At 28.9% G+C, this 25,723-nt stretch overlaps 2 protein-coding genes and 2 pseudogenes across 9 annotated transcripts in view; all 4 read right to left on the bottom strand.

Annotated features, from left to right (window-relative positions):
- Positions 1-543: 543 nt before the first annotated feature.
- Positions 544-2,351, bottom strand: LOC114181040 (UDP-glycosyltransferase 73C2 pseudogene; annotated as a pseudogene).
- Positions 2,352-9,639: 7,288 nt separating this feature from the next.
- LOC114178903 (UDP-glycosyltransferase 73C11-like) lies at positions 9,640-11,783 on the bottom strand. The gene has a single exon (XM_028065054.2). The coding sequence runs from the start codon at positions 11,304-11,306 to the stop codon at positions 9,807-9,809; it is 1,500 nt and encodes a 499-aa protein (XP_027920855.2). The 5' UTR covers positions 11,307-11,783; the 3' UTR covers positions 9,640-9,806.
- Positions 11,784-13,701: 1,918 nt separating this feature from the next.
- On the bottom strand, positions 13,702-15,486 carry LOC114187772 (UDP-glycosyltransferase 73C11 pseudogene; annotated as a pseudogene). The gene has a single exon (XR_014995072.1). The product of XR_014995072.1 is annotated as a UDP-glycosyltransferase 73C11 pseudogene (transcript).
- A 5,621-nt stretch (positions 15,487-21,107) lies between these two features.
- The window catches only part of LOC114163799 (ARM repeat superfamily protein), a 61,756-nt gene continuing 57,140 nt past the window's right edge, over positions 21,108-25,723 (bottom strand). For 6 of the 7 annotated variants that reach the window (XM_085673340.1, XM_085673327.1, XM_085673328.1 and 3 more), the window contains 5 exons: positions 23,253-23,324; positions 23,085-23,170; positions 22,880-22,973; positions 21,657-21,764; positions 21,108-21,576 (listed from right to left, as the gene is read on the bottom strand). In XM_085673340.1, the coding sequence (XP_085529466.1) occupies positions 21,418-21,576; positions 21,657-21,764; positions 22,880-22,973; positions 23,085-23,170; positions 23,253-23,324 (519 nt within the window). In that variant the 3' untranslated portion in view covers positions 21,108-21,417. Of the gene's footprint in view, positions 21,577-21,656; positions 21,765-22,879; positions 22,974-23,084; positions 23,171-23,252; positions 23,325-25,723 lie in introns of those variants that run through there. The other variant, XR_014995070.1, reaches the window with a different exon arrangement.

Here is a 25,723-nt window from a genome sequence, read left to right as displayed (position 1 = left end):
TATTGTATCTTTTCCATCTTTGTCAAAAAGACTCATCAAGAACTTATTATACTACGTTGAAGAGTCCTACATATATAGTAACAATTTTTGTCTATAAGATTTGCATAATAATGATCTCTTCTTCATGAATAAGACGAGGGTCTCTTCTCATTAACTGTACTATTTTTAGTGAGATATAAATTGTGAATTTATGATGATATATATTCATTATTGTGACAATCAACCACTACACATGCATAGTGCACCAATTGTATTGTATGACTGGATAAAGGATATATTAAGTTTACATCCCCAGCAAAATCATTAGATATAAAATTATGATAAAATAAATCATATATTTACAGTGTTGTTATATACATAATTTCTTTTCCACTTTTCAAGTTTGAAACAATCAATAATTTATCTTGAAGAGGACTATTAAACAAATATGAAATTTTTTATTTTGTTATATTAATAATAATATGAAAAACAAATATTAAAGAATTGAAGGAGGAAATATATAGAATTTTGTATTTTATTATATCAAATAATTTAAAAGATAAATTATTAAAAAATAAAGGAAAGTAGAAATTTTTATATTCATGATATAATATCAGAGAAATAGTGTGCTTGCATTGCCTTAATAAGAGGAAGAGCAAAGGCATTTAGTACAGCGAAAAGGACATGCAACTTACATTATGCAAAATATATGAGTAAAAAAGTTAAAAACAAAATTTAACCTTGGATGTAAATTGCGACTCTTCAAGCGTGCGTCAAATTTAGGTACTTGATTGTTGTTGCTGCATGATGTCCTGGATAACCAAAGTGATATCAAGAAAAGAAGAGCCTCCTTCTTCAACAGCCCTCTTTCCCATTTCACACAATTTTCTTACCCTTTCTCTTCTCTCTTTGCTTTCTCCTTCATCTTCATCCATCACCATGCATATCGCCCTCTTAATATCATCCTTCTTCACCATCACACCCATCTTCTCTTCCTCTCCCCATTTCAATGGAACTTCTACCCCAACGCTCACCCCAATCTTCAACACATCAGTAACAAGCTTCTGATTTAAAAACTGATCAGAGAATAGAGGCCAAGTAACAAGTGGCACTCCAACACTTATCCCTTCAAGTGTTGAATTCCAACCACAGTGTGTTAAGAATCCTCCAATGGAAGGGTGTGATAATATTGTTACCTGTGGTGCCCAACCTCCAATTATAAGGCCTCTTCCTTTGGTCCTTTCCTCAAACCCTTCTTCAGAGATCCACTTTTCTAGTTCTTGGAATTGACTTCCCTCCCTAATAACCCATATAAATGGCCTTTTTGTATCCTCCAAGGCCAAGGCCAACTCCACAAGCTGTGAAGGAATCAAGTTGCATAAGCTTCCAAAACAAACATACACCACAGACTTGGGTTGCTGCAAATCTAGCCACTTCAAGCATTGGTGCTCATTAATTGAGGCCTGCTTGCCTCTTTCAGCCTTATCTAAACTATCTTTGTTACATAATGAAAGTGGACCAAAGCACCAAAGATTATCGTTTCTCGCCTTCCTGTAATCCCTCACATATGCTTTCTCCAACTCTTCAAAAGTATTTATGATTGCCCCGTATGACTTCATTTCAGCATCGCGTATCTGCTCCATAAATATTTTTTCATCATTTGATGTTGTGACAATCATAGGTATCTGCTCTTTGGTAACTTGAATTTCGTCAGGTATGCCAGGAATGGTGAAATACTCGGATTCTGAACTAATGCTTTCACAAACCTCTGAAATTTGTAGCTGGTGCAAACAATGGTGGGCGAAGCAAGAAAATCCGTGGAACGAAATCCTTGGAATATGATGCTTTTCAGCTACTTGAGCAGTCCAAGGAATGCAAAAGTCAGAGATTATGCAACTTGGTTTTGGTGTTAGTGTTTCAAACAATTCCTCTGCTGAGTTCTGAAGCATGTTGATGGCATGAACCATTTTGTTCATCATATCCGCAGGTGTTGTTATCATGTCGAAATTCTCACACCCTTCAGGTAGTCCTGCTTCTTTTGTCGGAAAATGGAGTTGTACAAGTCGGATTTGAAGACCAGATGAAACAGCACGAGAAAGAACTGAATTGAAACGCGATGCATTTTTTGGGGTGGTGAATATGGTAACAACTACACCACGGCGAGCCAATATTCTTGCAATATCCACCGTAGGGATCATGTGGCCTTGAGCCATTAGGGGAAACAAGACGAAGTGAAGATTAGCTGTTAGGAACACCATGGTTGCAAGAGGCAAATGAGAGCCTTTGGAGTATGGCTTTGGTGTTGCTCTTCACATGTGCTTAATTGTCCCACTTATATATAAAGAGTACCATAAATTTGTGGGGATTGTCTGAAACGGGCGAACCAGAATGTGATGACTGGGTGGCCAAAATCAATTTAATGTTAGTGAAAGCCTTTTGATTTTATAAATTACAAATTATTCATATTTTTAACAAACAATAATATATATTATAACATAAAATGTATTGAAAATAAGAGTAAACTATACCTCACTTGATCTAAAAATAATAGAAAACGCAACTATTTTCATATTAAAAACTATAATATTTTGTTAAGAAAATAATAGAAATAATAATAATTAAATAATGTTACTTAGGTATTTAAAATGTTAAAATAAAATAGTTATTTATATGTGTTAATTTGAAATATCCACGGCTATAAGGCCCACGTACGGTTGGAGAATTTGTCAAGGATGTTAGGATATATATCATAGATTAATCTTTACATTCTTGAACTAAATATTTTTAGGTATTACCTAAAAATACATTATCAATTTTAACACACATAACCAAAAGACCAGAAGCAACTGATATTAGTTTTACGCTTCAACGTTCACATTGCACCCAGTCACACGCTAAGCTTTTCAATTTCATATAAGATGGAAGGTGACTGGCAATAGTGTTTTAGGTCATTGGAATTGTATTTAAAAATGATTTTTTTTATTGAAATGTTGACAAAATCAAGTCCGCTGATAATTTATTTACTATAATTTCTTTTAAAAACTAATTTGCGTTCCATCAAACACTAGTGAATAAAATTATAGATAAAGTCTCTTAAATTTCATATGATGGGGATGTGTGCTAAGTGTTTATATTAAAATATTATTATTATAATTATTTATTATTAATTAGATGATGTTCTAGTACATTCAATAAGTCTCACATCGTTCAGAATTTAACAAAATTTAAATATTTCTACTTCCTTCTATTCTCTGAAGTGTCTTTTAAAGACAAAATCATAACGAAACTCCACGATGTTCTAAAACGAACAATACTTTAAAAAAACGTAATTTTTGTTCTAATGGCTGTCGAAATCAGCCATAATTATATGAACAAAATTATAGATATTATTTGATAGACATAATTATAAATACTATTGTATGACATTATTGGATAAATAAATTGTGAATATTATTTGATAGGTATTTTTAGAAATGATATATATATATATATATATATATATATATATATATATATATATATATATATATTAATGACGTAGGAATAAAAGTGACAATAGGAATAGAAGTGATAATTATGAACATTAATTACGTCTTCTGTTTCTTAATAGTTTAGATCAATATGTGTCTAAACCGTGTGCGGGATCCAAATTGAAAAAAATATATAATTACGACGTAGAACAAAAACATACCACACGTACAAAATATTACTATCCAACGAGTATCGTGTCTAAAATAATACCCTACATAGAGATGGCAAATAAATCCGTCCCCGTGGGTATTGCCCGAACCCGTCCCCGTTTTGACGGGGAATCCCCGCATTGACTGGGTATAGGTATGGGTATGGGGAATCCCCGACTTTTTCAGTTGGGTATGGGGATGGGTATGGGGATGTACATATACCCGCCATAATACCCGTCCCCGCCATATCTCCATTCTCGTTTAAATTATTAAAATATTCACAATTAATCAAGTAACCCCTATATATATATATTTTTTTTTTCTATTTTTTATTTCTTTTAATTATTTCATTTGTCATGAAACTCATTCTCATCTCCAATATATTTTTTATCTTATCATAACCTTTATGTAATTATGTTAAAATGATGTATGTTAATTAAAAAAAAAATTATGCCTCACATTTGAATATTTATATTATTTTTTAATATTTTTATTTATTATAAATTTTTCTTTCACATGAGAATGTTTATACTCTCAATTTAAGATAATATAAAAAAAATTCTTTACTTATTATTATTATTAATTTTTGTTTAATTTGAAGAACTCTTTTGTTTCATTAAAATAATTTTCGTTATTTTTCAACCATTAATTATATGTTAATATTTGAAAAGTTTTCTTAATTCTCTAAGATATTTTTCGTCTTATCATACCTTAGTTATACATTTGATTTCCTTTGTGTGATTTTTTTCGATAGTCTCTCAAATTATTTCTAAAACACACATTTGTTAGTTTTTTAATATTTTTATTTATTTTTTTTTATTTTCATCATGTAGAATAATATTTCGATATATTCTATCTAATTATTTTTTATTTTATAACTCATTATTAATCATAATGTAATTTTTTCACTTTAAATTCTGTTTGAAGTGGTTAAAATTTTATATATATATATATATATATATATATATATATATATATATATATATATATATAATGATATTTAGGAATAGTATATGATAATTCACTACAAGAAAAACATGAAATGGTGACTGATTTAGTCAGTAACCCATACCAGTCACTATTTTTCGTCATTGGTGGTAGTAGTTGATTTATTGTCTGAATCAATGACTAAATTAGTGACCGATTCAATGATCGAATCTGTACTTGATTTAGTGACCAATTTAATTACTAATTTATATGTAATTTAATGACAAATTTTTTGGTCACTAATGATATTTCTATTTAATTTTAACCACTTCAAACATAATTTAATAATTAGTTCTGTAAGGTATTTTTCATTTTATCATACCTTAATTATACATTTGATTTCCTTTGTGCGATTTCTTTCGATAGTCTCTCAAATTATTTCTAAAACACACATTTGTTAGTCTTTTAATATTTTTATTTATTGTTTATTTTCATCATGTAGAATAATATTTCGATATATTCTATCTAATTATTTGTTATTTTATAACTCACTATTAATCATACTGTAATTTTTTCCACTTTAATTGTATAAATAACTTTTATTTACTACAATATAAAAATTTAATGTAATTGCTATGAATATTTTTTTGTCACTATCCAACATATATTGAAGTTCAAAAGCTACAAAATCTATGTCAAAATTTTATTATTATGTTTATTATTTGTTCTTTGTGTCATTTTGATCAAGTGTTGTATTATAACTTTTATTAGTGTATAAAAAAGAGATTCATTATAATTTAAAAAATTGAAGTAAACAAACATTTAAAATATATTTTAATTTGAATATTTGTTTTCCTTTTATTATTATGTTTATTATTTATTCTTTGTGTCATTTTGATCAAGTGATATATTATAACTTTTATTAGTGTATAAAAAAGATATTCATTAGAATTTAAAAAATTGAAGTAAACAAACATTTAAAATATATTTTAATTTAAATATTTGTTTTCCTTTTATATTTTTTTGAAATATTTTTTAATTTTATCAACTAAGTTCATCAATGTTGTAGTTTGCAAATTTAACAAATGTTTTGGTTCACATGAAATTTTATTTGGTATTCTAATATAAAATGTAAACAATTATAATTTATTTTAAGGTATTTGGCATCGAAGAAAATCCTCCTAATATTGAATATTTCATAATATTATGTTTTCTTTACCGTAATTTTTTTTCTTTTATAAAAATTAATATTGAAGTAGTTAGAACACGGGTATGGGTATGGGTACGAGATTATACCCGTTACCCGGTGGGGATGGGGATGGGAAAAAAGTTTGATACCCGTTGGGTTTGGGTATGGGGATGGGGATGAATTTTTTATGCGGGGATGGGTATGGGATAGCGAAACCCGTCCCCGCCCCGCCCCGTTGCCATCCCTAACCCTACACACCCATACTTATTTTTTACATATATATATATATATATATATATATATATATATATATATGTTAGTTTGTGGTTGATAAATTTACAGATAAATAATGATTTTGAAGGATGTAATAATAATTTATTGTGGTTGCAGTGCATGGATACGGAAGATGCAAGAGTTTTGGCGTGAGAGAATCCTCTGTCGAAATGCAAACAAAGAAGTTGATTACAAAAATGTGTGGGGTGAGGAGCTCAGGGCTTCTTTCAACCTCTACTTATCTCTCCCCACCACCTCTTCAGCTGCAAAGATAAGCTTGCTTAATGTGCAGCCATAAAAAATAAATCCATGAAATAAATATTATATTACACAAAACATAAATTATTAAACAAATTTAATTTAATTATTTTTGTTCGATGTGCTTAATCTAAATTTAAATAAATTAATTGCACAAAAATATGATACAAATTTAATTAAATTATTATTTTTATCTGTTTAATCCACGTTCTAAATTAAGCTAACCCGAATCCATAATCAACTGCCCGATTCTATAAATACTAATTCTATTTTTATTTTGTTATTAAGTTTTAAATAATAAATTAAATCACAAACAATTTTAATAACAAAATATTTTTTAGATAATACAAACTAAAATTATTAAACATTTATGTAATTTAAAAAGTATATGAAATTATATTAATAAAAATAATAATAATAATAATATATTATTACTAGGAGAAATAAGATATAAATAATTGCATATGATTAAAATAAAAATATGTTTAAAAAGTGAATAGAAGTATTCAACTAGGACTGATTAATATTATTTTATACTATTAACTATTAGTATAAATTAAAAGATATTACAATACTCAATATTTTTATCAAAATTAAAATCTCACTATATAATATTATGCTATAATAGTATAATCTTAGTAAATAATATATAACTTAGTCTTGAACAAACCTTTATGTATTTGGCCTTTCAAAGATTGAAAGAGATTAGAAAGATTACATTTTTTTTTTTCTGCGTTGATATCAAATACTAACATTTTAACTCTAATAATGCGTGTTTTTAGCATAGAAAGTTTAGTGAAAATGTCTTATTAATAACCAATTTTAGTGACTAAAAGTTGTTAGTCACTATAGTGACCAATTTAGATACTAATTTACAAAATTAAAATTTATTGGTTACTAAAATAGTCACTAATATAAATGAAAAATTATAATTGGTTACTAAATTTGTCACTAATTAATTAGAGACCAATTTAGTAACTAAGTTATTTTGGTAGCCAAAACTTAGTAACTAATTTTTAGTGACCAGTTTTCTTTGGTAGCCAAAACTATGGTAGCTAATTTTAAAAACCAATGTAGTGACCAATTATAATTTTTTATTCATAATACTAACTATTTTAGTAACCAATAATTTTTTTACTTTGTAAACTTGTATCTAAATTAGTAATTATAGTAACTAACAATTTTTGATCACTAAAATTGGTTACTAATGAAGCATTTTCTTGTAGTGGTATAACATATTTTATTGTTATTTTCATAATAATAATTGAGGTCTAATATATTAACTGTTTAATATATTAATTTGTCTTCTTGAGCGTCTTAATTTCGTTTCATTGTTTTAAAAACTTTTAGATCATTAAAAAGAAAATGCAGTATTGCATTATTTTTTTCATAAAATTTTTCTTAGCATAATTAACTGACAACCGAAATGAGCCATTTAGTATCATATACAAGAAGGATGACACATTACACATAAATAATTTATATTAAGAAAATTAAAAATATTTTTTGAGACCCACTCTTTTAATTAAGAACCACTTGACAATCCTTTTAATAATAAAATATAATAAAACAAAAATAAATACAAATAAAAATTTGAAATAAAATAATAATATATGTGATTATTGGATAGTTATACATATTATAAAAATATTCAAACTATTATGATAGAAAAATAGGAATTATAAATTAATAATGCGTCAGAAATAATAGTCCTATAATATGTCTAGGAGAAAAAAATATATCCTTATAAGGAAGGACGAAAAATAATATTCATCCTAGTACTAATATTTTTGGATAAGATTAGTAATGAATAGTTGGTACTTGCAGATAACAGATATTTTAATATATGCATTTGTTTATAAATGAGTTGAGTGTTGATATCATTTTATTTATAATGAGTATTTATATATGCAAAATATTACAATTAAAATTTAATTTATATTTATTAAGTTAAATTTAATTAAAATAAGAATATATTTTATATTTTATTAAATTAAATTAAATTTACATCTTTTTATAATTTTATTTTAAATTTTAGTTTAAAAATTTATAAAATATTTCTTTTAAAACAGATACAGAATGAGTAGTGACTAAATATTTTTTGTTGTGGGTAGGGTAGTGCCGTGTTATCTTCTACTTAAAAGGAACATTTTAAACTTCATTTTAATAATACTAGCGTAACACAGACATTATCGCGTATGTGTTTATGCATTTCTTAAATTTGCATGATATTATATTAATATGTGATGATAATGTAATGTTATTAAACTAATATATAAATAAAATTATATTTATTAAAAATAAAGTGAAATATATAAGAAAAGATGAGAAAATAATTGTTGATAAATAGAAGAAAAAAAAAAGAGAAGAAGCAAAGATAGACGGTATTATAAAAAGTTTATAAAAGTAACGGTCAATTTTCAAAAATTTAATAAATCATTATATTTTAAAAGGTAAAATTGATATTTTGAAATGTGAACACAAAAGAAATTTTTTTTTATATATTATTATAAATAAGAGTATATATTACTATTTTATATTAAAAATAAAAGAAAATAGTGGATATAATATTACTAGAGGCTGAGAGTTCCTATCTAATGTTGGGCGGCTTTTTTGTAAAAATGGGTCACTTTGACAAAGAATTTGTAAAAATGGGTCCGTTGAAAATTTTTTTGCAAAATAGAGTCAAGTCATCGTGGTGGAGGACGACATTAAAGGTGAAGTCGTCCTCCACCGTGCCGGTTTCTTTTTTTTTTTCAAAAAGAGAAACCGTGCTCTCAGAAGTCGGTTTCTATATATTTTGAAAGTGAAGTCGTCCTTGGGCCTACAACTTTACTTTTTGGTTTTTTTTATTTTTTATTTTTTTTACACATTCAGCTTTATATATATATATATTATTTAGTTTTTTTTTTAAATATTTGTTTACAGTAGAGAAATAAAGTGACATCCTCAATGGCGATTTTTTCGCCAGTTTCTTCTGATTTGGTCAAAACGTTCTCTACTTCTTCGTTTGATTTTATAAATTTAGTATTTTATTAAATGATACTTGATAGTTAGTAGACTAACTAAACCACAAATAAAATAAACATTAACAAATTAAATATTCAAATATAATTATTGAAGGATTTTTTAATATTTTTTTAATTTGTATCATTTTATCTTCTTAATTTTGTTTTAAGGTTTAACGATTAAGTATTTTAGAATTTTTTTAAAACTATTTTTCATACTTTTACTTAAATAAATATTTAACAAAAACTAAATAATATATAATTAAAAATATATATATATATATATATATAAAGCTGAATGTGTAAAGAAAAAAAAAAAACCGACTTCTGAAAACACGGTTTCGCTTTTTTTAAAAAAAAAAAAGAAACCGGTACGGTGGAGGACGACTTAATCTTTAATGTCGTCCTCCACCACGACCCTTTTTTACAAATTCTTTCTCAAAGTGAGCCCTTTTTAAAAAAACTAATGTTGGGCATATTAAACCGAACAAATCAAGAAGAAGACGTAAGTTGTGAATCCTCCAGGCTAAGGCTAGTTGATTGCTGCATAATTTCCTTGATTAGTGAAGTGATGGCAACGTGAGAAGAACCTCCGTTTTCCATCGCTCTCTTTCCCATCTCACACAATTTTTTTACCCTTTCTCTTCTCTCTTTGGCTTCTTCTCCATCTTCATCCATCACCATGAATATTGCCCTCTTAATATCTTCCTTTTTCACCATCACACCCATCTTCTCCTCCTCTCCCCACATCACTGGAGCCTCTGCACCCACGCTCACCCCAATCTTCAATACATCTGTAACAAGCTTTTCGTTCAAAAATTGATCACCAAATAAAGGCCAGGTAACAAGTGGCACTCCACCACTTATCCCTTCAAGTGTTGAATTCCAACCACAGTGTGTTAAGAATCCTCCAATGGAATAGTGTGATAATATCATTACTTGTGGAGCCCAACCTCGAATTATTAGGCCTCTCCCTTTGGTTCTTTCCTCAAACCCTTCTTCAGAGATCCACTCTTCCAGTTCTTGGAAATGACTTCCCTCCCTAATAACCCATACAAATGGCCTTTTTGTATCCTCCAAGGCCAAGGCCAACTCCACAAGTTGTGAAGGAATTAAGTTGCATAAGCTTCCAAAACAAACATACACCACACACTTGTGTTGCTGCAAATCTAGCCACTTCAAGCATTGGTGCCCATTCATTGAGGCCTGCTTGCCTCTTTCAGCCTTATCCAAACCATCTCTGTTACATAATGAAACAGGACCAATGCACCACACCTTATCATTTCTCACCTTCTTGTAATCCCTCACATACGTCTTCTCCAACTCTTCAAAACTATTTATGATAACCCCATATGACTTCTTATCAGCAGCACGCACCTGCTCTCCAAACTCCTTCGAATCATAGGAGAGTGCTCCTGGTAACTGCTCTTTGGTAACTTGAATTTTGTCAGGTATGCCAGGAATAGTGAAATACTCTGTTTTTGAAGTGATGCTTTCACGAACCCCTGAAGTGTGTACCTGGTGGAGACAATGGAGGCAGAAGCAAGAAAATCCGTGGAACGAAATCCTTGGAATACGATACTTTTCAGCTAGCTGAGCAGTCCAGGGAATGCAAAAGTCAGAGATTATGCAACTTGGTTTTGGTGTTAGTGCTTCAAACAATTCCTCGGCTGACTTCTGAAGCATGTTGACGGTGCGGAACATTTTGTTTATCATATCCATTGAGGTTACCATGTCGAAATTCTCACACCCTTCGGGTAATCCTGCCTCTTTGGCTGGAAAAGGGAGTTGTAGAAGTCGGATTTGGAGGCCAGATGAAACAGCACGAGAAAGGACTGAATTGAAACGTAATGCATTTTTTGGAGTGGTGAATATGGTGACAACCACACCACGTTGTGCCAATAGTCTTGCAATATCCATCATGGGGATCATGTGGCCCTGAGCCATTAGGGGGAACAAGACGAAGTGAAGATCGGTTATTTGAGAAACCATGACTACTATAAAAGAGGCAAATGAATTGTGCAGTAGTAGTATGTGGCTGAGTTTCTTTCTTTGCAATGGTTTCTACTGTAGCTTATGTAGAGAGACATATTTGAGGAGATGACGTAAGTGCATATGCTATTATTTTGCACACTTTACATTTCATGCGTTATTTTTCACTCCTCCATTATAAAAAAAAAAAAAATCATGTCAAAAAATGAGTATAGGTTGTCTCAACCTCCCATTTCCTATCTTGATTTCTTTTTTAGAGTAATGATAAACAAACACGTTCACATGTCTCGCTTATTTTACACCTCCAGCTTTAACCTTTTTTCTTTTAGTATTAAGAAAATTATATTTGAAATTTGTTTCATATTACCATCAATTAATAGTTGAAGACCATTAATAACTTATGAAAAAGCCTAATTTCTAGTGGCGGCAGTCGTCATATTTATCCTTCCTACACAAGACAATTTTTTAATGGCAAGCCAAGAACTTACTAGATAACACATTATAGATAATATTTACTAAAGCAACACAATTAACTGTAATATGATAAAGTTTTATTACTGAGAAATCAAATTCTCGATATGATTTTATTTACCAAGTGCTGACCAAATTTTTCCTCTAAAAAAACGAATTTGAAAATACACTTATATTATTTAAAATTATTAAATAAAATAAATAAATATGTAATAAATTAATACAAGATTAAGCTAATTTTCTAAATTATTTATATAATTTATGGAATAATATATTCATGTTCTCTTCTATAAATAATCAATTACAAAATTAACTTCTACTTATAATCATAGTTTTGAATAATAAAATTATATCATGAATAGAAATTTATACATACAGTTCATAAAAAAATAAAATAAACTTTAATATTTTAAATGAATAATAATTATTTAATATCATTACTTGAATTTATTTTAATAAACTCAATTCCATTGAATAAATTGATTAGACTAACTGAAGAGCTCGTCACATGAATGACTTTCTCGATCTCTAATCTTCAAATAAATAGATACAGGATAAAAAATTCTAAAAAGAAAGAAAAGAGTTCTTTAAAAAGGTATTTTTAGAGAATTAAACTATTTTATAAATAATAAGATTCTTTTATAAAATTTATATTTGTATATAAACTTTTTATTATTAAAATAATACGACATCATTATTTTAAAACAGTTACACTTAAAACATGATTTTCTCGTTCTTCATACAAATCACTATTAGTAATAATTTTATTCAATATAAAAGTTAATGACCATTAATTTATATTCAAATATTTAGATATAGTATTTCAAAAATTTATATTTATTTTTTATTAAGTCATTAAATTTTAATTATTTGTATTTAAATAAATTTTAATTCACAATACTGATTATTAATTTAATAATGGTTTTTTTAAATCGTAAATCTATTATCATTAAATATCTATTACTTATTAAAATCACTATTAGTAATAACTTTATTCAATATAAAAATTAATGACCATTAATTTATATTCAAATATGTAGATATAGTATTTCAAAAATTTATATTTATTTTTTATTAAGTCATTAAATTTTAATTATTTGTATTTAAATAAATTTTAATTCATATATAATACTGATTATTAATTTAATAATGGTTTTTTAAAATCGTAAATCTATTATCATTAAATATCTATTACTTATTAAAATAGTATTGATTAATTTAATTTAATATTTTATTTTTATTTAAATTAAAAAATATATTAATTTTTTTTCTGAAAATTCTATTTTTTAAAATAAAATTAATTTAGAGTTTTGTCCTGGGAATTAAATTCTATTCACTTTGCAGCGTGAGAAGGACATTAAAAGGGCTAAAATTCATTTTTCATTGAATTCTGAAATGCTGTAGTGATATTTTAGTAAATCTGAGAATTGTCTTTGGTAATTTGGGCAATGGGGAAAATATTTTGTGAAAAAAGAAGAGGAGGAAGCCTAGAGGCCTTAACCTAATGGCAATTACTTTTTTAAATCTGCGGTTTCTTTTATTTCGACAGAGCCTTGAAAATATCTAAAAGGTTCATGTTTAGATTGTGAAATTTAGAAATAGATTATGGATATCAAATGTATTTTTTGAATTTAAAAATAGATTTTAGATTATGTAATTTAAAAATATATTTTAAACTATGCAATTTAAAAAATATATTATAAATTATGTAATTTAAAATATATTTTCATATTTTTAAATTTAATAATCTAAAAATATATTTTAAATTATATATTGTATTTCTGAATTACATTATTTGAAATATATTTTTTAAATTGTGGAATCTATAATAACTAACATTTAGGATATGTATTCTTTTAAACTAATTTATTTTTATAAATTTTTTGAAATACTATATTATAAAATATATTATTTTAATAGAAAATTTTAAAAGGAATAAAACATGTATTTCATATTTCAAATAAAATAATTCCAAAATATAAAGCAAAGACATAAGGGAGAAAAAACAGCCAAAGGACATGCAATATATGACTAAAGTTAAAAACTACCGTCAAATTTTTATCCTGATTGTTGCATGATGTCTTGGATAAGAGAAGTGACATCAAGATGAGAAGAGCCTCCTTCTTCAACAGCTATGTTTCCCATTTCACTCAATTTGCTTACTCTTTCTCTTCTCTCTTTGCCTTCTTCTTCATCTTCATCCATCACCATGCATATCGCCCTCTTAATATTGTCCTTCTTCACCATCACACCCATCTTCTCTTCCTCTCCCCACTTCAATGGAACCTCTGCCCCAACGCTCACCCCAATCTTCAACACATCAGTTACAAGCTTCTCGTTTAAAAATTGATCACCAAACATGGGCCAGGTAACAAGTGGAACTCCAGCACTTATCCCTTCAAGTGTTGAATTCCAACCACAGTGCGTTAAGAATCCTCCAATGGAAGAGTGTGACAATATCATTACTTGTGGAGCCCAACCTCGAATTATTAGGCCTCTCCCTTTCGTCCTTTCCTCAAACCCTTCTTCAGAGATCCACTGTTCCAGTTCTTGGAAATGACTTCCCTCCCTAATAACCCATATAAATGGCCTTTTTGTATCCTCCAAGGCCAAGGCTAACTCAACAAGTTGTGAAGGAATCAAGTTGCATAAGCTTCCAAAACAGACATACACCACACACTTGGGTTGCTGCAAATCTAGCCACTTCAAGCATTGGTGTTCATTAATTGAGACATGGCTGTTGCCTCTTTGAGCTTTATCCAAGCCATCTATGTTGCATAATGAAACAGGACCAATGAACCACGCCTTATCATTTCTCACCTTCTTGTAATCCCTCACATACGACTTCTCCAATTCTTCAAAACTATTTATGATAACCCCATATGACTTCCTCTCAGCAGCAATCACCTGGTCTCCGAAGTCCTTCGAATCATATGATGAGAGTGATCCTGGTAACTGCTCTTTGGTAACTTTAATTTCGTCAGGTATGCCAGGAATACTGAAATACTCAGATTTTGAAGGGATGCTTTCACGAATTTTTGAAGACTGTAGTTGGTGCATACAGTGTAAGCAGAAGCCGGAAATTCCCTGGAACGAAATCCTTGGAATATGATACTTTTCAGCCAATTGAGCGGTCCAGGGAATGCAAAAGTCAGAGATTATGCAGCTTGGTTTTGGTGTTAGTGCTTCAAACAATTCCTCTGCTGACTTCTGAAGCATGCTGATGGTGCAGAACATTTTGCTTATCATATCCATTGATGTCACCATGTCGAGATTCTCACACCCTTCAGGTAGTCCTGCCTCTTTTGCTGGAAAATGGAGTTGTAGAAGTCGGATTTGGAGACCAGATGAAACAGCACGAGAAAGAACTGAATCGAAACGTGATGCATTTTTTGGAGTGGTGAATATGGTGACAACCACACCGCGTTGTGCCAATAGTCTTGCAATATCCATGATGGGGATCATGTGGCCTTGAGCCATTAGGGGAAACAAGACGAAGTGAAGATCGGTTATTTGAGAAACCATGACTACTGTAGAAGAGGCAAATGAATTGTGCAGTAGTATGTCACTGCGTTTCTTGCTTTGCAATGGGTTTTAGTGTACCTCGTTTTATGGAGAGTGGCATATTTTAGGAGACGAGGCAAATGAATTGTGCAGTAGTATGTCACTGCGTTTCTTACTTTTCACACTTTACATTCACACTTATTTCTCACTCCTCCATTATTATTTCTCACTCCTCCATTATTGTCTCAGTCTTCCATTGTCCTATCTTATCTTGATTTCCTTTTCAGTAGAAACGATAAACAAACACGATCTCACGTCTCACCTACTTTGAAAATAATTTTTTTATTGCTAAATTTTGATAATTGTTTTTGATATTTTTAGGTATTATTTTTTAAATGATTTTTTATTTTTTTTTCTATTCTCAATATTTTAAAAATATATAATAGATGATACCTCGTGTTATAACATAAAATTGTCATTATCCCTCACTTATTTTACACCTCCAGCTTTAACCTTTTTTTTCTTTCAAGTATTAAGAAAAAAATATTTGACAGTTGTTTCATACAACCATCAATTAATAGTTGAAGATATTTATGAGAAAAGCTAGATTACACATTGCCAAGAATTTTCCAGACATTATAGAGAATATTCATTAAGGTAGCACAATTCACTATAATATGAGATAAAATTTTATTACTGAGAAGTCAAATTCTAGCTTTTGTTTAGTCAAAATTAAATTTCCAGAAAATTAGTGCTGACCTAATTTTTCCTTTAGAAAAAACGAATTTGAAAAAACACTTATATTATTTAAAATGATTGAATAAAAAAAAGAAATATGCAAGAAATTAATACAAAATTAAGATAATTTACTAAATTATATATATATGGAATAATATGTTCATGTTCGCTTCTATAAATCATCGATTACAAAATTAACTTCCATTTATAATAATAGTTTTGAATAATAAAATTATATCATAAAAAAAAATGTACGCATACAGTTTATAATAAAATAAAGTTAACATTAATATTTTAGATGAATAATAATTATTTAATATCAATCATTGGGATCATGTGGTCTTGAGCCATTAGGGAAACAAGAGAAAGTGAAGATTGTTTGTTAAGGAAACCATGACCGCCAGAGGCAAATGAAATGAGACTTTGGAGTGTAGGTTTGGTTTTGCCCATCACATTTGTATAAGGATAAAGATCTGTTTGTTTTTTTAAGGGATGTACTTTTTGTTATGATGAAATTTAGAGTAACTTAAATGTTTGTTTCAAGAGTTCTGAGATGGATTTCAGAGTTTTAAGATTTTCATCCTCTTATTTTAAAGAGATTATAAAAAGAAAAAAATATGTTATCAGATATAAATTTTGATGTTTTCCCCTAACATTTATACAATTTTTTTTTTTAATTTTGAAGTTTTATGTTAATAAAAATTTGATTTAAATATGTGATGTTATTTTTTCAATTTTACTGTTTACTTATGTAAGATCCAGAAAATTTAGAATGAAGAGAAACGAAAAAAAAATTAATGTCTTAATTAAGATTGCTATTTTATTTAATTGAATTATTTCATGTTACGCACATTCACATTTGCTCCATAAGCATGAAGTTTTGGTTACTTACTTTCTTTTAACTTATAGTGATGATTTGACATATGTTTTTAGCAAGTTGGGATGCAGCTTTTGGGTTTGCAAAACTAGTTTAAAATTGATGGTGAAAAAAAAAATATGCTTTTATGTTGTGGTGGCAGAGATATAGGACTTATCTCTAGCTATTTGTTTTGTTAGCATTTAAGCAACCTTGGCTTGGATGAAAGAATGGGAATGTGGTTGTTCCTTTCAAAGTTTACACTAGGATTGCATGCTAATATAGAAGAGATGGGGAACGTGGGTAGTGAAAATGGGGCCACACTCAAAATCATTTAGCTTCATCAAGCTTTTGGGTTTCTTCATTGCTTCACTTTACGTTTGATGTGGTTAATCAAGGGGTCAATGGTGCATATAACTTTACGTTTCCTTAGTTTTAGTGTTATGTTTTTCTCCTTCTATCACATGTTTTTCTAAGGCAAAACTATACAAACCTATTTTTCCTAGTGTGGACCCGTAACCTAGCCTTTGCATCATGTGACCACTCCTTGAAGGCCATGGATTGTAAGAAAAAAAAAATTGTTTCACTTTTAGATTTGAGACGCAAGTTGGTTTACGTGAGTGTGCATGGATCCACAAATTTGTTTAACTTTCTCAATTTATGATTCTCGAGTGCAGACGTGGAATATTTTTGGATCATTCTTTCATTAGCATTTAAGATAATTTTACTTGGATGTGACATTCATGGATGGCCATGTTGACTTAGTAGTCTTCTTTATTTTGCTTGGTTTAAATTTGCGGGGCCACGTATGGTTGAGTGGTGTATCTGTGACCATGGTCTTGATATTTAAATCATTTGTAGTGAATTTAATTGCGGGTTTTCTTTTGAACTCACTAATACCAGTTAAAGTGGCATTTTCAAAATTTAAAGATTTTGGTTATCATGTTAGGTTTTGGATTTATTTAATAATTAAGTTTGTGATATTGTTGAGTATATGTTGGGAGGAATTTTCTTTTTGGAATTTTATTTTTCATACATATGTGATTGTAATTATAATGTTTAAGTATATTATTGGAATATCATGTTTAATATTATTCACAATATCTTCTTTTGCTAAATTTCAGTTATATATCATCGTTATAGTTAACTTATTTTTATTTATTTGTTTGTTGTGTGTGCGGTGATCGAATGACATGTGTGTTATATGGGAACAAATTATCATATAGATGTATTTAATGAGGAGTAAATTGACGAGAAGATGGGTGAACTCGGGATTTTATTATTATAATTTAGTTGTTTTAAATTAAACATTAAAGACAATCTAATTTTTTTTTTATTTGTTGTTGACATTTTAGAATTTTTTAAATAGTTACGTTTGAATTACGATTTTATTATGAATTTTTCTTTGATACGTTATGAGAAATAATCGTTCCGCTGTAAGTATACGTTTTTATAACTCACTATCACATCCCATAAAATTGTGGTGTTTCAACTTACTTTTTTAATAAATTAAGATACCTGTTATACAATCTAAATTATTGAAAAGTTGAATATATTTTTCTTTTATTTTTTTGTTATGTATAACATATAATAAAATATTTAATTTGTTTTATTAAATTCAAACACCAATTATGAAATGTAAATTATTGAAGAGTAATGCGTATTTTTTTTTCTAATAAAAGATATATTAATTATTATGATAAAAAATCAAGTTAAAAAAATAATAAAAAATGTTATAATATGTGAAATACCAACTAACAAGTAATATTGAAATAAAAATATAATACAAACAAATACTTGAACTTAAACTAAAATTTTATAATTTATTAAATACACAAGAAAAAAAAATTAAATAAGTGTTTCGTTACCCACACCCTTAAAACAGAGAAATAATAAAATAATAATAATAATAAATTACTAATTTTAATTGTAAAATTAAAACTATTAATTTTTTTAATAATAATAATGATTATTAAATCTTGTGGATAATTAATAATAAAAATAACATTTATAATAGTAATAATAATAGAAAAACTAATAAAATTATAACAATATTATTAATACTACTAATAATAATTAACATAATAATAATAATATTTTATTTTATATTAATTTTAAATAAAGAAAATTATAATATAAAAATTAAAATATTTTTGTTATCCAGAATGTATTCATTCATCTATTTTCACAAATTTAACCTTTAAATCTTTTCAATTTCATCTGTTCATTCCTTAAAACAAATAATTTCATTTTTCATTCTCTATCCTCTTAAATTTATCCACTCATTCTTCCTTTTATTCATCTTTTAAAACAAACATCCGTTTTTAGAATGAGTGACTTAAATTTGTGAGGATGATGTAAGAGCATATGCATTGATTTTGAAGGATCTAATAATGGGTTACATTACTTTGACACTTTATAATTTTTTACACTCGCTTCATATTCACTTTTTTATCCTTTTATCTTTTCTTTACTAATACTATCTTTACTTTTGTAAATAAATATATTACCTTTAAAGTTGAATGTCACTGGGTGAAAAAAAAAACATTTCTCTTTAATAATTTATCGCGGTTGCAGTGCATAAGCAAAGGAAGATGTAAGAGTAAATTGTCTGCCAAAAGAGATGCAAAGAAAGAAGTTGATAAGGTTGGTTTCTGTGGAGCCATAAAAATCCATGAAATAGATATTACATTACACAAAACAGAAATTATTAAACAAATTTAATCTAATAATTTAAGATGATACTCAAATACTCAAACAAAATTTCTTTAAACATAAATGATGAGATTCCAAAGAAAATTACCAAAAAATTGATAATATTTAACAAATATTTAAATAATTCGGAGCCACTTAAGTATAATTTATTTTTGGTTAAAATATTCCGTTGGTCCTCGTTTTGGTCGCAGAATCTCAATTTGGTCCTCGTATTTTTATTAGTCTCAATTAGGTCCTCATTTTTGTAAATTAGTATCAATTAGGTCCTTTTCGTTAGTAGAGAACTAACACCGTTAAGTAGGTGCGTGTCAGCTCCTCGTTTTTTTTGTTTTTTTTAATTTTTTTTTAATTTTTTAATTTTTTTTAAAAAAATATTTATGCCACGTGTCATGTCTGTAGTGTGTCACGTGTCAATCTAATATGATGACACGTGTTAAATTAATGTATGAATCTCAATTTGGTCATCATATTTGTTAATTTAATTTGATTTCAGTCCCAAATTTTTAAAAAAAAATTTTAATTTCATGTGTTCCAAATTTATAACAAATTTAACTTTTTTATAAATGTAATGATGATACTTTTATTACAAGTGATATTTCTATTATATATTTTTAACAACATTTAATTTATTTAAATTTATATTTTACATTAAACTTTATTTAAATTTTATTTTAAAATTATAAATATATAGATTAATAAATTTATATTCGAAATATTTGTATAATATTCAATATCAACAATATTTTAGAGTTATCTTAAAAATAATAATTTTATAAATTCAAATGTAAAATTTTAAAATAATTTTATAACAAATTAAAATAAATATATTTAAAATTTTAATATTAAATATAATTAATATTAAAATATTTCATAAAAATATCAATTTTAATAAAAATAATCATAACATTACATAAAAGTAAAATTTGGTCTAAATTTGAAATGCCTGAAATTGAAAATTTTTTAAAAAAATTGGGACTCAAATCAAATCAATTTAACAAATATGAGGACTAAATTGATATTCTACATTAATTTGACACGTGTTATCATATTAGATTGACACATGACACACTACAGACATGACACGTGACATAAATATTTTTTTTTAAAAAATTAAAAATTTTAAAAAAAAATTAAAAATTCAAAAAAAAATTCAAAAAAAATTCAAATTCAAAAAAATCAAGAATTGACACATGACACCTACTTAACGGTGTTAGTTTTCTGCTAACGGAAAGGACCTAATTAATACTAATTTACAAAAATGAAGACCTAATTGAGACTAATAAAAATACGAGGACCAAATTGAAATTCTACGAGGACCAACGGAGTATTTTAACCTTTATTTTTAATTTGAATTAGTGTTTGCACATTAACTTCGGGCGGTAATATCTCTTTATTTTTTCTAGGCACACAATTCTTGCTCATTAAAACTTTGGCCACGTGATGCCAGAATTTATTCCCTCTGTCATCGTTAATACAAGCAAAGGGAGGCAGGGAGAGAGACACTTGTACACCATTAATTCTTTAATATGGAAAAAAATAATGAAAATACTAAAACAAGTCCTCCATGGTGTAGTTCAAGTGTAATTAATATACAACAACTTACACGATCCTGACACTAACATAAATGTACATTTAAAAGCATTTCAAACTTTACAACAAAATACCATACTTAAGGGGGAAAATGGATAGAATAGAATACAGAAGAGGCGATTGCTAAAACAAAACCCTGTGCAAGAACGTCACCAACAGCCAGGTTGCCTTCACATGACAAATATGCAAAGCAGCACGCTGATCCACTCAACCTTCCTAAAATAGCCCATGGCGTTGCTAGTTTTTCATGGACTCTGCATCATTGTTCCGTGATGTTGAGTCCACCCATGAACATAAATTGGAGGATTTCAGCAACAAGCCGAGAGCGGAAGAACACGTTGCTCTAACGACAGCATCAGGTGATCGACTCATTTTCCCAACCAGCATACCAAAGACCTAAAAGAAGACAGACAAATCGTGTGAAAACCAAGTTTTAGCCAAAATGCCTGAAAATTGCAACCGTGTCCTGCAAATACCTGTGAATGATAAACAGATAAAATATGCTGATTGTCCGATAGAGAGAGCATGCTGCTGCAAAAGTATATAGCATTTGCCTGAATTATGGGCCATGGTGCGTCAAAAGCCTGCCTCATCAAAGAAAGCAAATAACTAAATTCTCAAGGCCTTAGATTTAAAAAGAAGGAAAAATAATTCACAACACACCACCAAGTGTTGGGTTGAGGTTTCTAATGCCTTCTTGTACAATTATTACAGCTTACTTACATTGGGGAAATTATCAAGTAGAAAGTCCATGAAAAGAAAATTCAGCTAAAATACATGAATCAAATAATGTTCCAATACATATTGGCCCTTTATCCAATCTTACTATGCTCTACACATTCGACTAAAGTTGACAGATCATGCTTGAACAATGCAAAGATGAGGAATATTTTGTACAACTTAATAACTGCATATACTTGAGAAGAGGATGTTTAGAGAGATTTATTGTTTAATTACTTGAATGGAAAAGCACCCAGCAAACAAGGATATATATATATATATATATATATATATATATATATATATATATATATATATATATATATATATATATATATATATATATATATGCACGCACACCCTGAAATAATTCCATTTTATGATTACAAGGAAAATGAATAAGAATGTTTTCTACCAGGTTTATGAATGGTGTTTTCTATGTACATGAACCTATATCCATAAACCTTAATATGAATCTGAATAAATTCCAACTTGTTATTCCAATACAGATAATTCTCAAAAAAGAAAAGATGAAACTTATACATACATATATAAAAGAGATACAGTATCTACATTAGATTCTTTCAACTAAAATGGAAAAAGAAAAGAGATTACAACTCATTCATCCCAAAAGAGAGATTGTTTAGGAATGGGGTAACAAAAGAAGTGCATGTTCAATTTTGATTAATTTCGAGAGAAAATTAATTAGAGTGCACAAACAGGGTAAATCTTGCTTGGTCAATGATTTCTAAATAGTATAAAAAAAAAAATTCTGATAGTACATGAATATTAAACTCCAAGAGAAAAAAAATATTTGTTTTAAAAAAATTCAAATGCTGCTCATACATTAAGAATAAAGCTTTGGCTATAAAATCATCATGAAACAAAAAAGTAAGTTGATCCAAGCACACATAATCTTAGTTTCAGTCAGTAAAAAAATATGACTAATTGTGTTATAACAAAAATTGTGAACAGGAACCTGCACTAATGAAGCCATATAACTATCAACTCTGATGGGAAGATGTTGAGTAAATTGCTTTGCAATGTCTCGGAGAAAGTCCTCATAGTCACTTCTATATACACAAAAGACGTCATTGTCATAACTATATGGCATAATTATACGTCATTGTAAATTATTCAAAATAATAACAAACTAAGCAATTTTACAATCTGTTAAAGCATACCGATGATCAGAAAGGAAACTGTGTGTGTTTAGTACAGCATGCAATCGTTCAATTTCCATCAATGGGCAAACTTGTTTCAGGGTATTCTGTCAAAAAGGAAGTATTTATCATGTCAGACATTTCTTTACAAATCTCCGATTCAAGAAATTCAAGATGATGGTCAATTACCCGACAGGCTGATCGGACACTAACATCTTCATCATGAAGATGCAAGACCAGGCGAGGAACAGCAGCATGTACCTTTTAAGAAAATCATTGACATAAAATGAGCTTGCTGAAGTATTAAGAGAAGCTAATACATGACGATCACCAGTTCAGTTGGTCTACTATGCAATAAAAAGGTTCACCAAAATAATGGAAGACATATCACCTTGGAATACTTGGATGATAAACTTGTCAACTTGGTTGATAATATTTCAAAGAATATATGATTTTTTTGGATACTGGTTATATAACAAGATAGACGTATGATGTACCTACTAAGAGGCTATACATTATGGTCTAGATTAACCTTTTGTTTTCCTTTATTTTGATTCACGTGTTCACTGATAGTTAAAGAAGTGTTTTACTAGGTTTTGAAATTGCAAAGTTGAAAATTCCAAATTTGGTTATTGGGTAAAAAAAAACTACCTTTAAATTGGAATATGTGAAGTCTAAGATTATCAGATAAACATATCAGTGCATAATTTTATTGTAGCACTAGATAAGAGTGAAATTTTGTATTTGGAGATTAGTTAAGGATGGAGGGAACTGGGCATTGTACCCAGCTCAGGGCTTTGTCTTGTAGAGACTCAGGTATACAAAGACACGAAATGAGGCAATGAGAGAATGTTTTATTCAATAAGCAGTGGTTGCTTATATAAGCCTTTACAGTAACTGTAAAACTGAAAGTGCCATACTGCAAGGCAGTAAAGTAGGCACGTAAATAAAACAACAACGTAACAACCTAATATCAGTTCAACCCTATAAAGCGGGAAACTCTATGAGCACGTGATAAACGAATCTTAGCAACTTAACATTCCCTACTGTAAGTTAAATGGCTGCATTTTTAGCTTATTTCAGTGACTGCTGTAACTCCAAGCATGTGTCGGATTTTTTCAAACTGATCAAGCTTTAATGCTTTAGTCATTATGTCAGCTACTTGCTCTTTGGAACAGCAGTTCGTCAATCGAACTACTTGACCATTAACCAAGTTTCTTAGAAAATGAAATCTTACTGCTATATGCTTGCTCCTTCCATGAAAGACAGGGTTTTTTGATAATGGAATGGTAGAGCTGTTGTCACATAAAATTTCAGTTGCTTCCTTTTCTATTGATTCAAGATGCTCTAAAATTCTTTGGATCCAAATACACCAGGTACAAGATGCTGCGACAATGTATTCAGCCTCGGTGGTAGATAAGCTTACCACAGGCTGTTTTTTGATATCCATGAAACCGCTCTATTTCCAATAAAAAAAAACTGCTCCGGAGGTGCTTCTTCTATCATCTAAGTCACCTGCATAGTTGCTGTCACTATAAGCTATGAGACTCGTCTTTGCTTCCTTTTGATAGAATAGACCATAGTCGAGGGTTCCTTTGAGGTATCTTAGTAGTCATTTTGCTGAAGCCCAATGGGACTCTTTATTGTAATTAGTATGATTGATTCCTAATTATTAGGTGTTTTTATTGTAATTGATTCTATTCAATAGTATAAATACATACTGTGTAGTCAATATTAGACACACAATACATTCAAAACATATACAATTCTATATGGTATCAGTAGTTTAAGGTTTCAATCTTGAATTATTAATTTTTCTTTTCAGATGAAAAGTACCCATGGCCATTGTGCGCCCCTTTGCTCTATCACCGAGCTTCTTCCGGTGACATCTACACTTCATTTGTCGTTCTGATCAACCGCTGCATGCACGATCTCTTCTCGACGCATACGTCTCACACACAGTCTCCGCTTGCGTTTTGCTCGTTGGCATGACCAACTTGGCGGTGCACTCTATGTCTCCTTCCTCACACACAGGCTTTTTAGTCAATTTCAGGTACTTTTCCCATGACTTTTGAAAGCTCACACTCAAGTCGTGGTGGATATCGTGGTAAACATCCTCGTTGCAATTTTTGTCGACGGTATGGTCATACTGAGGTAGAATGTCGTACAAAGGCACGACAACAACATAAGACAACTAATATTGCTGAGGTCTATTATCCAAAACCATTAGATGAGGTTTCAATTTCAGTAGATGCCTATAATGAGTTTCTCCAATACAAGGCATGTAGCCTACAGAACCTGTCGTCGTCATTGCTCAGTCTGGTAACCCTGTAGGTTGTATTTCTAAGTCCTTCTCCCTTGGACCTTGGATTTTTGACTCTGATGCCTCTGATCATATGTCTGGTAACAAGTTCTTTTTCTCTCAACTGACTTATTAGGATTCTTTACCTTCCGTTACCATGGGAAATGGCTCACAAATAAAAGCTAGTGGCATTGGTCAAACACACCCTTTTTTCTAATCTTACCCTAGATTTTGTGCTTCATATTCCTGGTTGTCCTTTTAATTTAATCTCTATAAGTAAGCTCACTCGCACCCAAAATTACTCTGTTCGTTTTGCTAATAATTATGTTCTTATTCAGGATCGACATACCGGACAGAC

The sequence above is a fragment of the Vigna unguiculata genome, chromosome 1 (genome assembly GCF_037176805.1).
Source record: "Vigna unguiculata cultivar grain cowpea cultivar isolate G323 ecotype 2 chromosome 1, ASM3717680v1, whole genome shotgun sequence".
Lineage (NCBI taxonomy): Eukaryota > Viridiplantae > Streptophyta > Magnoliopsida > Fabales > Fabaceae > Vigna > Vigna unguiculata.
Note: the sequence above shows the minus strand (reverse complement) of the source record. Positions and strands in the feature narration are given on the sequence as shown.

Excerpts from the sequence above, each read along its gene's own strand:
- LOC114178903 (XM_028065054.2), bottom strand. The coding sequence starts at position 11,306 with ATGGTTTCTCAAATAACCGATCTTCACTTCGTCTTGTTCCCCCTAATG.